This window comes from Acomys russatus, chromosome 10 (genome assembly GCF_903995435.1).
Source record: "Acomys russatus chromosome 10, mAcoRus1.1, whole genome shotgun sequence".
NCBI lineage: Eukaryota > Metazoa > Chordata > Mammalia > Rodentia > Muridae > Acomys > Acomys russatus.
The window spans coordinates 3,025,313-3,040,769 of NC_067146.1; the positions used below are offsets into that span (position 1 = coordinate 3,025,313).

Genomic DNA, 15,457 nt, shown 5'->3' on the forward strand with positions numbered 1-15,457 from the left:
ACAGGAAACCCTGTCGTAGGAGTTAAAACCCCAACAGAACTCATGACTGCGAGACCATGAATAAATCTTCCCACCTAGCTTTCAAATAGTGTTTTTGGTTTCTGAGAATGTTACCAATGACGGTAAAATGTTTTTATCACATCGAGAGTGTGTATGTGTGGCTGTTACATGTATGTGGGCATACACGTACCACAACATGCATGTGGAGGTCAGGGAACAACTTTGAGCAGTTGATGCTCTTCTTCCACTGTGTGGAATTCAGGCTTAAACTATTATTATTATATTACTATTATTCACTTGTGTGTGTGTTGTTCTTGTTCTGTGTGTGGGTACGCATGTGCTGTGGCATACACTTGGTCAGAGGAAACCTGCAGGAGCTGGTTCTTTTGTCATGTAGGTCCGAGAGACTGAGCTCAGGTCAGCAGGTGTGGCCGCGCACCCCTGCACTCAATGGACCTGCTCAGCTACTTCACTGGCTTTACTAAACATGCATGGTCTTTCTTTAGCTTTAAGGAACCTAGGACATCTGATGAACTTGGGGCAACATCAGAAGGAGTACCACCCTGCCTTAGTTTTACTCCTATGCATAAGTTATCACAAAGCATGTAAATTGCTATTAGGGTTAGCTTGTAGAAAATTACATGCCTATATTAAGCAAATACAAGGGAGCTGGAGAGACGGCTCAGAGCCTAAGAGCATGTCCTGCCCTCCCAGGGGATCTGATTTCAATTCCCAGCACCCACACCACATGGCTCACATCCACATGTAACTCCAGCTCTGAGGGATGCTACCCACTTTGGGCCTCCATGGGCAGCTGTACTTACTCACATGCATGTACACACACACACACACACACACACACCACTTTAAAAAAGAAAACAGAAAAACAAAATAAGTAACTGTATTTTGTCCTCTTCTGCAGGATACTTTTCCTGAGGTAGTGTCTCTGGCACCAGTTTCAGCTTCTCGCCCTTTATGCCCTAAAATAACCCAAAGTTTTTAAAAACAGACCCTGAAGCTAGGTCACTGGGAAAGTAGTGGTGTTTTTGCCACACATCTCAAGTTTAAACGTCTCAGCTGCCAAAGGACAGACCCTCGGGATCTGCCTTCACTGTATGCCCACTGCCATGCTCAGGAGGATGACGGCCCTTTGAGAAGGAAAGGCTTCGCAGCCTCCAGGATGTCCAGCGTGGGGTCCAGGGAGCGGCCGAGCCCCTCCAGCACCATGATGGCGAACACAATGGAAGCAAAGTTGCTCTCGAGCTTTACCTGGATGAGAAAAACAGCCCTCAGGACTCAGCTGGGTACCCTGGACAACTGTGTCCCTGACCGGATCCGACCATCTCCCATCTCCCGCCTCCCTCCCAGCAGCAGTCAGGAGGGTACACTAGGGCTTCTGGCAGCACTGAGGGCAAGGCTACATCCCTCACCCAAGCACCATTAACAAAAGCCAAAGGGGAAGGAAGGAAATATCTGGCTGGACCCTTTCTACATCCTTAAATTCATCTTTCTATATCTTAAGATTACAGTACTTTGACTACAGAGATTGACAGATCCACAGACTTTGTTCTAAAGGGACCTTGAGCCCACCAGGCCTGTATCAGAAAGCTTAAAAAAAGCACACTCGCTATGTAAAAGAAAGCTGAGGAAAAGAAGGTGGACCAACTCCACTGCCCGGCGCCCTACCCCATCTCTCCCCCAGACATCTCTCTCATGGCACCTTACCTTATGGGTCATCAATAGCTTAAAGACACTGGACAGGAGGCTGGACACATGAAGCTGGAAAACAAAGACCCCAGTAAAGTCCCAGAAGCATTTCTTCCCCTCCCCGGGTCCTGTCCTTTCACATTTCTCCACTCCCCACTGCTTACACTCACAAGTGTGCACACACTGAGAGAGAAAGGCGCCACCCAACAAACAACAAAAAGGACTTTACCAACACAGGCCCCGCTCCCATCTCAAGACGCAGGTCACAGATGCCTGCAGAAGAAGCCGCAGAGCCATGTCCACCCTGTCCTCCTCCCCATCCCTTGCCACACTCTGAACATTCCTAAGTAAACAGACCAGACTGTAGCGCAGTAGCAGAGACAGAGACGTGCCTGGTGTGCCCTCACATCTGTATGTGCATGCATGCATGCACACGTGCATGTGATTTGTAACCATCTGAATAAACCAGGCCGGCAGTTCTATGCCTGAACAGTCTGCTAACATAGGCCATCAACTTGCCAAAGACAGATGGGCTAACTGAGTCTGAGTTACCATGGACTCTGGGGGAGGCCGAACAAGGAACACAGGCTCACAGCACATCTTTGGGATGCTGCCTCCCTGTGTGTTCAGGTATGCACAACAGCTATTCCCTGACTAAAGCAGGGGTTCTGCCAGCAAGGAGCCTGTGATTTCAGCTGGTCCCTTGAGCTTCTTAGAAGACATGGGAACAAGAAGAGTTTTGGGGGGACTGCTGGGGGGTGTTGTTGTTTGTCTGTTTTTACCTACCTTAAAAACCCTACCTCCTGCTGGGCAGTGGCAAGGCACACCTTTAACCCCGGCACTGTGGAAGTGGGGCAGGAGGATCTCTGAGTGCGAGGCCAGCCTGGTCTACAGATCAGGTTCCAGGACGGCCAGGACTACACAACGAAACCCTGCCTCCTTGCAAACCCCCCTCAAAGAGACACCCCCCGACCCACCTTGGACTCTGCCCACCTTCTCCAGTGTGATAGTGTCCTTCCTGGCCTGGGTCACCAGCGTAGCCATCTCAGCTTTGAACTTTTCCACATCCTTGCACTCATTGGCTCGAGCATGATGCAGGATGAGCTCAGCCACCCTGTGGCCCTGAATGGTGCACAGAAAAAGTGGCTTGGTAGAACACAGCAAGCACACTGCATACTCCTGCCCCTCAGTCGCTTCCACCTCCTTTTTCTACAGCCCAGTTCTTGTGCTTTCAGCTGCTACCATCCACTAGGCCTTTTTAAGATCTTAAGGTCTCTGCTTAAGACAATGATGCATGTAGTCTCTTTCTCTCTCCTGGGCCACACAAGGTACTTCCAGTCAGAGAAAAACTGGGATCCTCATGCTTAAGTTCCATGACCATGATGACCACAGTTGGAGCCACCAGGTGCTGCCAGCTGGGCTGGAGGAGCCAAGCTGTCCTGGTCTTGGTGACGCAGCACTTTGCCCTGAACCTTGATCCTTGATTCCCCTCCAACCAAAGTGCCTATGGTCTCCCAGGACACTCAACCCTTCCCTGGTGATAACCTCGAATGTCTGTCACCTCCCACAGCATGGCTGAAAGAACCACGCTCTTTCTGCTGTGGCTTTGACCTTTGTCCTTCACACAAGTCTAGGCAGAGGAAGATGGCCCCACACATACAGTGTTTAAGAAGGAATCACTTTCAAACTGGCTTCAGGCCACAGCTCTAGTTGGCCCCCTTCAAAGAGCTGAGCATAGATGAATCTTGCTTCTTTTAAAAAGAAAACAGCTCTCAGGCTGGGAGTGGTGGTACACATCTTTAATTCCAGTGCTCTGAAGCCAGAGGCAGGTAGATCTCTGTGAGTTCAAAGTTAAGACTCTCGTTTCAATGGGGGCTGGAGAGATGGCTCAGAGATTAAGAGCACTGGCTGCTCTTCCAGAGGTCCTGAGTTCAATTCCCAGCAACCACATGATGGCTCACAGCCATATATAGTGAGATCTGATGCCCTTTTCTGGCCTGCAGGTGTACATGCAGATAGGGCACTTCTATCCATAAAATAAGTCAGCCAGAGTTTTGTTGCAGGAGAATTCTATACCATGCAGTCAGACATGATCTCCCATCCTCCTTGCTATGACACGTCACCTGGACTCCTCAGAAGCTCTGAGGGACTTTGTGTTCTCTAATAACTCCAAGCCCTAAAGCTCCCGCCCCCCCCCCCCCCCGCCTACCTTCCCTGCCCCCCACACACACACACAGAGTGGGGGAAACTGCTCACATCCCCACACCACAGATCCCAACCAAGTGAAGGACATGTTCTCCACTCTGTGGATTCTTCCCACCCTTTACTCTGCAGCAAAGACCACAGGTGGGAGACAGTCATTGTCTGTGATGGCTCACAGGTTAAGGGCACTGACTGCTCCTCCAGAAGTCCTGACTTCAATTCCCAGCAACCACATGGTGGCTCACAACCATCTATAATGTGATCTGATGGCTTCTTCTGGCCTGCAGGTGTACATGCAGACAGAGTACTCATATACATAATAAATAAATAAATCTTTAAAAATATAAAGCTAGCCTCCTGTCACCACCATGCCAACAAATTTGCTGACAGAGTAAAAGAAAATACAGTCACACAATGCAAGAGAGAAGACTGCCATGCCTGAGGAGCAGCCCATTGTCAATGCCCACACCTGCTCCACTTGTATCCAACCACAGCATTTAGGCAACTGTGGGCTTTCACCAGAGACACAGGCTGAGGAGCAACACATTCAGTTCCCCAGAGCCTAAAGGGCCAATGCCAGTGGGTCTTACCTGCCCCATCGCTACAGCCAGGAAAACTGCCCTGAAATTCCTCAGGTCTGAAGCCTGCAACTCTGCCACGATGCCAGCATCCAACAACACCAGGCGCAGTGGGCACAGGGCAGGTGCTATGGTAGCCACCAGTGTGTCACAGACGTTCTCCTGCTGCTGTTGCATCTGCAGGCTTGGGGACAATCCATCAGCACCCTGGACCAGGATGTTCCCAGGGTGAAGGTCTCCATGCACAAAGTTATCCACAAATACCTGGAAGAGACTGCACCACTCAGGTATGTGTCAACCCTCCCACCCTAGCACTACTGGGGCACCTGAAGAAAAAATTTTAGGGGACAGCAGGCTGCCAGTGGCAAGGCCCCAGCTGTCCCTCCCTATCCCCAGGTAGTAGGTGACAGAACTAACATCTGGGTTCACATAATACCAGATCAACTCTCCTCCAAGACATGTAGGTAGACCAGATAGCTCAAATGTGCCTCCAGTGCTTGAAGCAAGAGTGTGGCTTTGAGAACACTGGGCAGCCCTCCCACACTCCGAGTTCATTCTCAGAACCAAAGCAGCCATTTCAACACCCCATCTCCTTTGCATCCCACCTCTTGACTCAGAAGGGAACAAGCCTCTAAATACGCCCACACTCCTTTCCCTGCCCTCTATCCCCAGGCTTCTCAATTTATTGTTGGGTACCAAGTGCTAGCCTATGTTTCCCAAGTGTTGGGGAGCATCCACAGTCTTCTTTTTACACACCTGGTTCCAGACACATCCCAGACCCAGCTCTGGCCTCTAAGTATGTCCTCAGATATACCAGGCATTTCCTGGTGGCTCCAGGCACCACTGAGACCCCTGCTGCAGCGTTATGGAAGACAGAAACCCTCTTGATGAAGCTAGGTGCCTGCTACTCACCCCGCCCCCACACACAGGGATGAGAGAGAAAAGCTCACTGAGGACTTCCAAGATGGGGAGCCCCAAATATATTACAGAATTGACATCAGCCCAGTGTGACTGTGCAACTGGGCCATAATCCTGTAATCCCAGCATGTGAGAGGTGGGGAAACTAGGATCAGGAGTTCCAAAGTCATCCTTGGCTACATAGCAAGTTCAAGTCCAGTCTTGGCTACATGAGACTCTGTCTCAGAAAAGAAAAAAAGAATCACCATTTGCCTCTGGGCTCCAACAGTACTCCAACTCACTTCTCTGTCTCTCCTCACTCCTCCAACCCATCTCCACTCTGAGGTCACCATTGTCATCACCAGCTAGGCTCTCTGTCTCATGCTCTTCCACCACCTGCATCTGGATTAAAGAACGCTTTTTTTTTTTTTAATTTTGTTAAGGGAGCTAAGCATGGTGACACACACCTTTAATCCCAGTACTCGGGAAGCAGAGGCATGCAGGTTGCTGTGAAATCGAGGCCAGCCTGGTCTACAAAGTAAGTCCAGGACAGCCAGGACTGCACAGAGAAACCTTGTCTCAAAAAACCAAAATAATAATAATTCGTTAAGGGGGAAGTAAGATGGCTCGGTAGGTAAAGGTGCTTGCCTCCAAGCCTGACCTCCTGATTTGACCCTCTGCATCTACACGATGGATAGAGAGGACTGACTCTTCCAAGTTCTCCTTTGACTCCCAAATCCATGCCATATGGCACGTGCGGGCTCACAAACACACACATACTGAAATACTTTTTTTTTTTTTTTTTTAATTAAAGGTTTGGGGCTGGAAAGGCGGCTCAGTGGTTAATAGCACTGGCTGCTCCCACACGGGAGCTGACAACCACCTGTAACTCCAGTTCCAGGCTACCTAATGCCCTTTTCTGGCTTTCTGGGCTCCAAGCAAACTTTCTAAAATTTAAAGTTTTTAATTTAAATGTATACATTTAAACACATACTTAAGACCTGTGTACTTGCCAGGCAATGGTGGCCTGTAAACATATTACTTAAACAGTTGATGGAGGAAGATTAATGTGTGTTTGAAGTCAGCCTGGGAATCATAATAAGTTTCAAGTTAATCTAAGCTTTACAGAAAGAACACATATGCACATATTTCACCAAATATTGTAATAAGGGAAGAACTCAAATGAGCCTCTTGCCCAGTGATTAAAATCCTGACTCTCTGAGACAGTCTGCACAATGTGCCACCACTGCAGCACTCTCCTGGCACAGGCTGTGTCTCCAGGCAAGTCCCACCATTTGTCTTCACAGGGCTAGCACAGCCTCCCCACCCAGCTGAGACGGAGCCACCTCCTGAGCAAAGCGCTGGGTCCACACAAGGTCCCTTTAAGCCAAGGCCACATGCTTCCTCCCTGCTGCTTTCCCCAGCTAGCTCGGTGGTCAGGTCTGTTTTGATGTTTTGAACTAAGTCCAACACTTCATTCAGCACTTAGCATACAGCAGGTGCTCCCTAAGTACTGAAGGAATAAATAAAGCCTTATCTAGCAGGCAACATCGTGGCTACTGTGGGTCTAAACTGCGCGCTTGCCACTCTCTCCAGAGCGCATAGACTGCACATCACAGAGCTGGAACTCAGCACAAGCACGGGGATGCGGGGGTGGGTGGGTGGGTCGTCGCTCAGCTGATGCTCTCAACCCGCAGCTCTCTGCCTGGCTGGCCTTTCTGGTCAGTGCCCAGCAGCAATCCCTGCACTTCCCCTTAAACACCCCGCCCATGAGCTGCGTCTCAGCGCCCAGGCAGCCCCCCCCCCCCCCCCCCCCCCCCCCCCCCCCCCCGCTCACCATCTTCAGCAGCATGTTGATCCCCAGCTGAGCGATCTTCCTCTTGAGGTCGGCGGGAATTCCTGCCTGCTGGTAGCTGGACACTGGGACACTCTCCTTGAAGACAGTAGGAGAGAGCTTTAACCCACCTCCTCCTCTGCTCAGGTCAGTGCTGTCTTCCTACAGACAGCACAGCGAGGTGACCCAGAAGCTGAGCCTAAAGCCCCTCGGAATCCGTCATTCACACATCGGTTTTAATCTATTTACATTTCCTTCACGTGCTTCTCAAAAGAAATGCCCAAGGCTTGGAAGCCATGGGCTTTGCTACTAACAGGAAACAGATGCTTCAGACCCTGGAAAATCACAGGAGCAGGTGCTGATAATCAGCCAAGGGCTGGACCTGGGGGTGCAAGCCTGTAACCCCAGTCCCTGGGAGGCAGAGGCAGAAAGAACAGGTTAAGGTCACTGTTGGTTACATAGAAAATTTGAGGCCAACCTGGGATGTATGAGACTGTCCCAAAACAAAACAAAACAAGGAAAGAATGATCCAACGGAAACATGGGCTATGGCTCAAGCAGGAAAAGGCAAAGGGCAGCAGGAAGAACAAGCAACTAACAAATCAAGACTTGGTTGCATTTGTCAAGGCCACCCACTGAGATGGCGCATAGAAGAAAAGCTCATTGAGTTTTAAGAACTGGCATAGAGGGGCTGGAGAGATGGCTCAGCAGTTAAGGGAGCAGACTGCTCCTCCAGAGGTCCTGAGTTCAATTCCCAGCAACCACACGGTGGCTCACAACCATCTATAATGTGATCTGATGCCCTCTTCTGCCATGTAGGTGTACATGCAGGCAGAGCATTCATACATAAAATAAATAAAATCTGAAAGTAAAAAAAAAAAAAAAAGAACATGCTCAGAGCTACACAGCTGGGAAGCAAGTCCCCAGATGTCACATTACCATTCACTAATGAGACAGGTCTAGGGGACAAATGCTTGCCCAGCACTTTCTCTGTGTCCAGTATGTTTTCATTCAATGTGTCACTCCTGGGACAGTGCCATGAGGTCACCGGCTAGTAAGACAGCAGAGTAAGTTTTCAACCTGAGGCTTTGTGAAGCTCTCGGAGCAGCTCACTCCGCTCCCTCTTCCTCCCGTCCCTCCCAGGATTTGGGTCTACAGTAGGTTGGGGTTTTTTGTTGTTGTTGTTGTTTTGTTTTTGTTTTGTTTTTGCAGTGCTGGTAATGGACCCAGGGCTGTGCACAGGCCGTGCATGCCCCCACCACTCCTAACCTCCTCCTGGTCCTACAGACAAGGACCACACCCCTCTAGCCGGAAGCCTCGTGGGGATGGGCAGTTACAAGCGACAAACAGAACCAGCCCCTCACTTCGTACGTCTCCACCAGTATGTCCCTGGTAATGAGGGGGTGCAGCGGGGTGGGGAACTTCACGGACGTCATGTTCTGGAAGTTGTGCTGAAAGTGTTCCAGATTGCGAGCTTCATAGCGCAGGTCTATCTGCGGAGACGGAAAGGCGAGAGTCGGTGTGCACACAAGGAACCTCTGGGATGCCAGGAGACCCAGGTCAGCATGCTCTCCCTTCCTTCTGTCCTCACCAGCCTCCCTGGCCCCCACAGAACACCAGGAACCTCAGAGAAGATGCACCAGTTAGCTCAAAGCTGCCACAAGAGGCAGGACCATCCACTACCCACACCAGCTTCTCTAAGCCACATGTCAGACCCCATTAGGATTCGGGCCCCCTTCCCGCAGCCGATGGACATCCTGCCCCGTTCCCAAGACCCGAACTGACTACCCTTGTTAGTGCTCCATGCCCAACTATCCTTGCCCTCTTGCCCTCTCCTCCCACTATCATCAACGTGCTGGCGCCACCTCCACACGCAGGTGGCCTTGCCCCCTCTACCTACTGGGCCAACCGCCACAGCCCAAGCCCATTTTTATCTTACTAGACTTCCCAACTTTTCTCCTAATCTGTCTATCATCACGCCATGTGACTGAGTGGTGATGTCCACACTCTTTAAAAAATTATTTTATGTAGTTAAGTGTTTCGTGTGCATGTATGTATGTGTACCTTATGCATGCCTGTTGCCCACAGAGACCAAGAGGCCCTGGAATTAGAGTTACAGTAGACTGTGCACCGCTGTGTGCACATAGGCAGTCCTCCGCAAGAGCAGCAAGTGCTTAACCACTGAGCCATCTCCCCAGCTGTGAGATCTATGAACATTAGCTGACATGTGGGTGGGTCAAGATCTGCCTCCTGCCCCTCTCTCTAGATCTGCCTCCTTTGGTTCCTCCCACTTTCTTCCACTATGCGAACGCCAGCCTCACTTAAGCCTTACAGAGCACCGGACACCTAGGCAGCCTGACCGACTCCTCGCTCCTGGGAGTTGGCAGTAACTATGACACAGCTGACACAATACAAATGAGCAGAGATGACACTCAAACACACCAGCCTGGCATGAGCTAGGACTGCTGGGGGTCAGGGCCAAAAGAAAAGGCTGAGGTTTTCTGTTTTTGGTTTTTTTGGGGGTTTTGGTTTGGTTTGGTTTTTTGGTTTTTCGAGACAGGGTTTCTCTGTGTAGTCTTGGCTATCCTCGACTCGCTTTGTAGACCAGGCTGGCCTCGAACTCACAGCAATCCGCCTGCCTCTGCCTCCCGAGTGCTGGGATTAGAGGCCTGCGCCACCGCGCCCAGCCCTTAACTGCCCTCTTATCAAACTTTCTATACTCCGGGACAGAAAGGCACGCTCTCTACCCTGGTGAAGGCCATAATACCCCTACACATATACCTCCTAGTCCCCACAAATTCCTATGTTCAAATCCTAGCCTCCAAGACATGGTATAAGCAAGTCGGGCTTTGAAGAGAGCCGTTAGCGCTTGAGAGTGGAGCTCTATAGTGTCCTTACACAAGAGGCCTGAGACCCTAGGCCCTTCTACCATGTGAAGACACCGATGAACCAGAACCCTTCTAGGAACCAGGCTGAGTCTTCAGAACTGCAGGGGAAAATTCACTGTTGCTCTACTTATCCCAACAGTCCAAACACCTTACTGTCTTGTTTCTGTTTTTTCAAAACAGGACCTAGCTGCCTGGAACTGAACTGCCATCAGGCTGGACTTGAACTCACAGACATCTGCCTGCCTCTGCCTACTGAGTGCTGGGATTACAGGCCTGAGCCACCATGCCAGGTACCCAAATACTTTCTAAACATTAAAATGAGTGCCTGAAACTTAAAACCTCCAACTTAAAACCACCAAGCTCGTTGGTGGTTGCGCACAACTTTAGTCCCTACAGTCAGGTGACAGAGGCGGGTGGATCTCTGTAAGTTCAAGGCCAGCCTGGTCTACAAAGCGAGTCTAGGACAACAGGGCTACACAGAAAAACCCTGTCAGGGGTGGGGGTGGGGACGTTCAATCAAACGATACAAATGAAGTCTTGGTACACAGCTTCTGAAACTCTGCCCAACAGGAGGCCCAGGTACCTCCAATGTAGTTTATTAAGTGTTGTTGATAACTGTGGATACCAAATAGACTTAGTGTTTCTAGAACTGCCTAAGCTCAGATATCCAGAGAACGAGCTGGGTGTGGTGGCACACGCCTTTAATCCAAGCACTCGGGAGGCAGAGGCAGGCAGATCGCTGTGAGTTCGAGGCCAGCCTGGTCTACAAAGCGAGTCCAGGACAGCCAGAGCTACACAGAGAGACCCTGTCTCGGGGGGAGGTGGGGAGAAGATATTCAGAGAACAAGAGAAGAGTGCAAGTGACAAGACCAGAGAGATACAAGCCTCAAAACTATATAGAGCCAACAGACTGACTAGTACTCTGGATGAATGACTGTCTTTGTCTCCCTACTCCCAGCCCACCCCATAAAGCCTGCTGCTAACTGGGGAAAATATGTTAGCCAGGTCTTTTCAAAAAGGATGCTAAGGGGCTGGAGAGATGGCTCAGTGGTTAAGAGCACTGCCTGCTCTTCCTAAAGGTTCTGAGTTCAATTCCCAGCAACCACATGGTGGCTCACAACCATCTATAATGTAACCTGGTGCCCTCTTCTGGCCTGCACGTAAACAAGCAGACAACACTGTATATATAATAATAAAATAAATCTTTAAAAAAAAAAAAAGGATGCTAATCTACAGCCTTCCCAAATCACAGGCTCTCTAAATAAAGCACAATTTAAAGATTCAACTCTAGGCAAGTTAAATGGCTCAGTGGAATAAAAACACCAGGTGGCATGAGCGTCCTAGCCTCGAGGACCCACACTGAGGAAGAACTGACTCCTCCAAGGTGACCTCTGACTATTACACATGCCATGGCATGAACCTGTCTACCCATGACCACATACCCACATGAAAATAAATAAACTGTCAAATAAAAAAAATGTGAAGGTTCAAGTTTTTTTTTTCCCTTCTCCCAAGACAGGGTTTCTCTGTGTAGCCTTGACTGTACTGGACTCACTTTGTAGACCAGGCTGGCCTTGAACTCACAGAGATCCACCTGTCTCTGTCTCTAAAGGCTCAATTTTTGTGTCTATTCATTGGCCTTTGTGGCAACAGGCAGCGCATGCTCTGGTTTCCCTGCTGTAATGGCAGTGCCACTCTTGCCAAGAAAGTGGGTCCTAAAACCACTTCAAAGGAGAGCTCCCCTCCCCCCTAAGGATACCTGAGTATAAGCAAGAAATAGCCAAGATACATGATACTGGTGGGACTGGACCATGCCTTGTTTCATCAGCTAGCTCTATTTGCCCTGAATGGCATGCCAGGAAATTACCTATGCACTCACCACTTCCCTGTTCATAAGCCACTGCTAATGGCAACAACTACGTTAGATGCTGTTTACAGCCTAGAGAAGGATTCACCTGTTGGACCATGAGCTTCTCAAATTCCTCCACAATCTCATGCAAGCTAAGCCATTTGACACCTGGTAAAAGCCCCAGGGCTTGGCTGCCAAGCTTCATCAGTAGTAAATCCATGTGCACCTGAGAGAGCAAGCCAGGGTGTAGCACCTGCCAGAAAGAACCATGAGACAAGACGGGGGATCAGGAGAACACATTTTACCTAGCCAGCACTGGTTCCCACCTTCCAAGGAAGCAGAGTGCTTCTCATCAAAGCAAAGGGAAGCAATCCAATGCCCATGATGCTCTTCGGTGGCGGTACCTCCTCCCCAGAAGATTCTTTTCCCTCCCTCAGTCTATTTACACCGCTGCTCCCTGAAGTCAAGAAATGAAACCGGGGTCTGTTGTGCAGGAAAAACAACTTGAATCTCAGCACTCAGGAGGCAGAGGCAGGCAGATCCCTGTGGATTTGAGGCCAGCCTGGTCTACCACAGCTCCAAGAACAAACAAGGGCGCTACATAGCACAATTCCACCTCAAAAATAAATAAATAAATATAAAAAGGAAGACTGTAAACAGGTTGGGCCAGGAGGCCTGTGGTATGAGGAATCCAGCCACTTGGGCAGGAAGAATCACAGGTTCCAGATCTGTCTAGACAAGTGACTTAGCAAGGCCTTGTCTACAAATAAAAAACAGAATGAGGCCTCACAATGTAGCTCAGTGGTTGAGGGAACCCTAGGTTCTGTCCTCAGGACCACAAAGAAAGAAAGAAAAAGAAAGCTTGCATTGAACAGGCGTTGGCTGAGCTCCAAGAATAAGGTCGGGCAGCCCCAATCCAAAATCCAAAACTCAAAAATTCTTCAAAATGTGAAACTTTTAAGGGTTGACATGACACAAGTGACACATTCCAAACCTGACCTCGGGTCAGATGGGTTGAAGTCATAACAAAGGGACATTAAAAATATTGTATGAAATGACTTGTAGTCCACACGTATAAGGCGTGTGTGTATAATATAAATGAATTTTTTATTTCCTGTTTAGACTTGGGTCCTATTCCAGGATATCTCATCGAAGATATGCAAATACTCTACAATCCAGAAACACAGGAAATAATTCATTCTTCGAATAGAAAAGACAAGGCCGCGGAAGTGACTCCCACAGTGGTCTGTTTCTGCTCTGGGACAGCTAGCTAGCTCACTGGGCCGTTGATCACAGACGGGGAGAAGCCGACCAGGGGTGCCCCAGCACTTACTTTCACTGCCACTGGGATGAGCTGGTGTGACTTAGGTGCGTGGCCAGGAGCCTGAGCTGTGCCCACTTCTGACCTAACAAAGTCAGCTTTAGGGAGAAGCAGCTTTTCTAGAAATGCTTCATCGGCAAGGTTTTCTGAAGATGTCCACCCGTTGACAAAGGGCTCCCTCTGCATCCCGACAGTCCCAGTTCCTGGGGACAGCTGAGTGACAGGTCCCCAGAGTCTGTCCTTCTCCAGCAAGGCAGTACTGGCGAACGCTTTATACACTTGGGCCACACAACCTGAACCCACAGGTTCCTGGGTCTCAAAAAAGAGGAGGCTTCCCCAATCCTCCCCAAAGGCCTGCTGGAGTAAGTATTCCGTGCGGGCCCAAGGGTGGGGGGTCACCTGGACATGCAGCTTGGAGAACTGGGCACAGAAATCTTCTGAAAAGAGATCGCGCCGGGTGCTGGCCCACTGGCCCAGTTTGATATAGGTTGGGCCTGAGGTCTCCGTAGCTTTCAAAAGCAGACGGAGCCAGAGGGTGGAGAGGCTAGGCGCCAGATAGGTGAGAGGGTACAAGAAGAGGAGGGGAAAGAATTTCGCCAAGAGAACTCCAGCGCGGAGCCCTAGGCGGAGACACAGTAAGACGCGACCTAGACGCCCAGTTTGGGCCACCTTCCCCACCAGTCCATTTTCAGCCAGGTCACTCCAAGGGGTCTTTCGCTGGTACAAGCTGCCAGGCTCCCCTTCTCCAACATTCCCGTGAGCTGAGATGAATTTGGGCAAAGTACCTAGCAGAAACCAACATAGTCTGGCATTGCGAGAGCATCCCAGGGGTCTGGAAAGGCCAAGTTCCTTCCTGAGCTCCAAGTATCTTAAGTGTGACAAGCAGACCCTGACTGACAAACGCCAGGGGCTCACCATCCTCCCCTGGCCCCCCGGGCCTAGGCCTCTTGTCCTCTACCTAAAGGGAAGCCATTTGTGGAGATGCTCCTCCGGGCGGAGGGGGGGGGGGGGTGAGCCGGATCGCTCCCCGCCCCAGCACAGCCGACTAAGCCGAGTTTGGCCAAGGGGCGGACCGCGACCTGAGAGCCAGGGACCCCGGGGGCTGTCCAGTGCCAGATCGCAGAGTTCCGGGCGCCACCGAGCGCCAGGGGTGGAAATGCAGAGCTGCGGCCTGGAGCGGGACGGCCGGGCCTCAGGGAGCCGCAGAGAGACGGCAGAGGAGAGGGGCGCACCGGCCAGACTCCCGGGATGCGGCAGGGCTGCGGACCCGACGGCACCGGGACCAGCACCGAATCAGTAGCTCCAGCCAGGCAGAGCACTCGACGTCCCCCGCCCGCGCCGCCGGAGGCTTCCGGTACCTGGGTCCGCCCTCTCGGCCCCGGACACGCTCCTTAAAGGGGCCGTAACGCGACCAGGGCAAAGGGGTCTGGGCACGCCGAATCCCTGATGGGATTTAGCGCAAAACACAGAAGCATCCCATGTGCCCTCCTTTTCCGTGTCTGTCACTCCTCTTCACAGCTTCGTGGCTGTAACAGTATGTTACACTATACTGTGGATTGCAGGTGGGTCCAAAACGGAAGGCGAAATGTTCAGCCTGCTGGGTGCGGGTCTTGGTTATTGAGTTCCAGGCGGCGTTGACTTGGCGGTGGTGCTTAGATCTCAGAGAAAGGCTTACACGGTTAACTAATACTTACTGAGCCCAATCAGTCTTTCTTGAACTTAACCCAATATTTGTACTAAACTAGGGGGATAACAATACTCGCTGCCAAGCCTGTGGAACTTATGTGGAAAAAGGAGGTCGTTGATTCCTTTAAGTCATGCCCCCATATACAAAATAAATGTGACTTTTAAAAATTTAGCAAGAGCCACAGAAGCAATGGGAAGCAGGCAATACCACAGGGCGGTCTTAGGAGACAGGCCAAATGGAATGAAAAAAAAAAAAAAAAAAAAAAAAAAAACCACCAACAAATCAAATGCCCATTAAAAATAGGGTACAGAGCTAAACAGAGACTTTTCAACAGAAAAAAAAAAAAAAAAAAAAAACTAATGGCTGAGAAGCACTTAAAGAAATGCTCAATGTCCTTAGTCAACAGGGAAATGCAAATCAAAATGATTCCATCTTACACCTGTCAGAATGGCTAAGATAAAAAACTCAAGTGACAGCACATGCTGGTGAGGAGGT

At 50.3% G+C, this 15,457-nt stretch overlaps 1 protein-coding gene across 1 annotated transcript; it reads right to left on the reverse strand.

Annotated features, from left to right (window-relative positions):
* Positions 1-857: 857 nt before the first annotated feature.
* Adck2 (aarF domain containing kinase 2) lies at positions 858-14,277 on the reverse strand. Its single transcript, XM_051151677.1, has 8 exons — positions 13,288-14,277; positions 12,061-12,207; positions 8,582-8,710; positions 7,222-7,317; positions 4,500-4,751; positions 2,701-2,829; positions 1,726-1,779; positions 858-1,269 (listed from the first exon to the last, which is right to left on the reverse strand). Exons 1-8 carry the CDS (start codon positions 14,191-14,193, stop codon positions 1,132-1,134), a joined length of 1,851 nt encoding a protein of 616 aa, XP_051007634.1. The 5' UTR covers positions 14,194-14,277; the 3' UTR covers positions 858-1,131.
* Positions 14,278-15,457: the final 1,180 nt, after the last annotated feature.

Bases quoted from the DNA above. Each gene is read 5' to 3' on its own strand.
- Adck2 (XM_051151677.1), bottom strand. From the start codon at position 14,193: ATGGTGAGCCCCTGGCGTTTGTCAGTCAGGGTCTGCTTGTCACACTTA. The intron at 8,711-12,060 runs GTGAATCCTTCT...CCGTCTCCGCAG, and splicing joins AGAAGCTCATGGTCCAACAG to ATAGACCTGCGCTATGAAGC. The intron at 1,780-2,700 runs GTGGGCAGAGTC...TTTGTTTTCCAG, and splicing joins ACACTATCACACTGGAGAAG to CTTCATGTGTCCAGCCTCCT.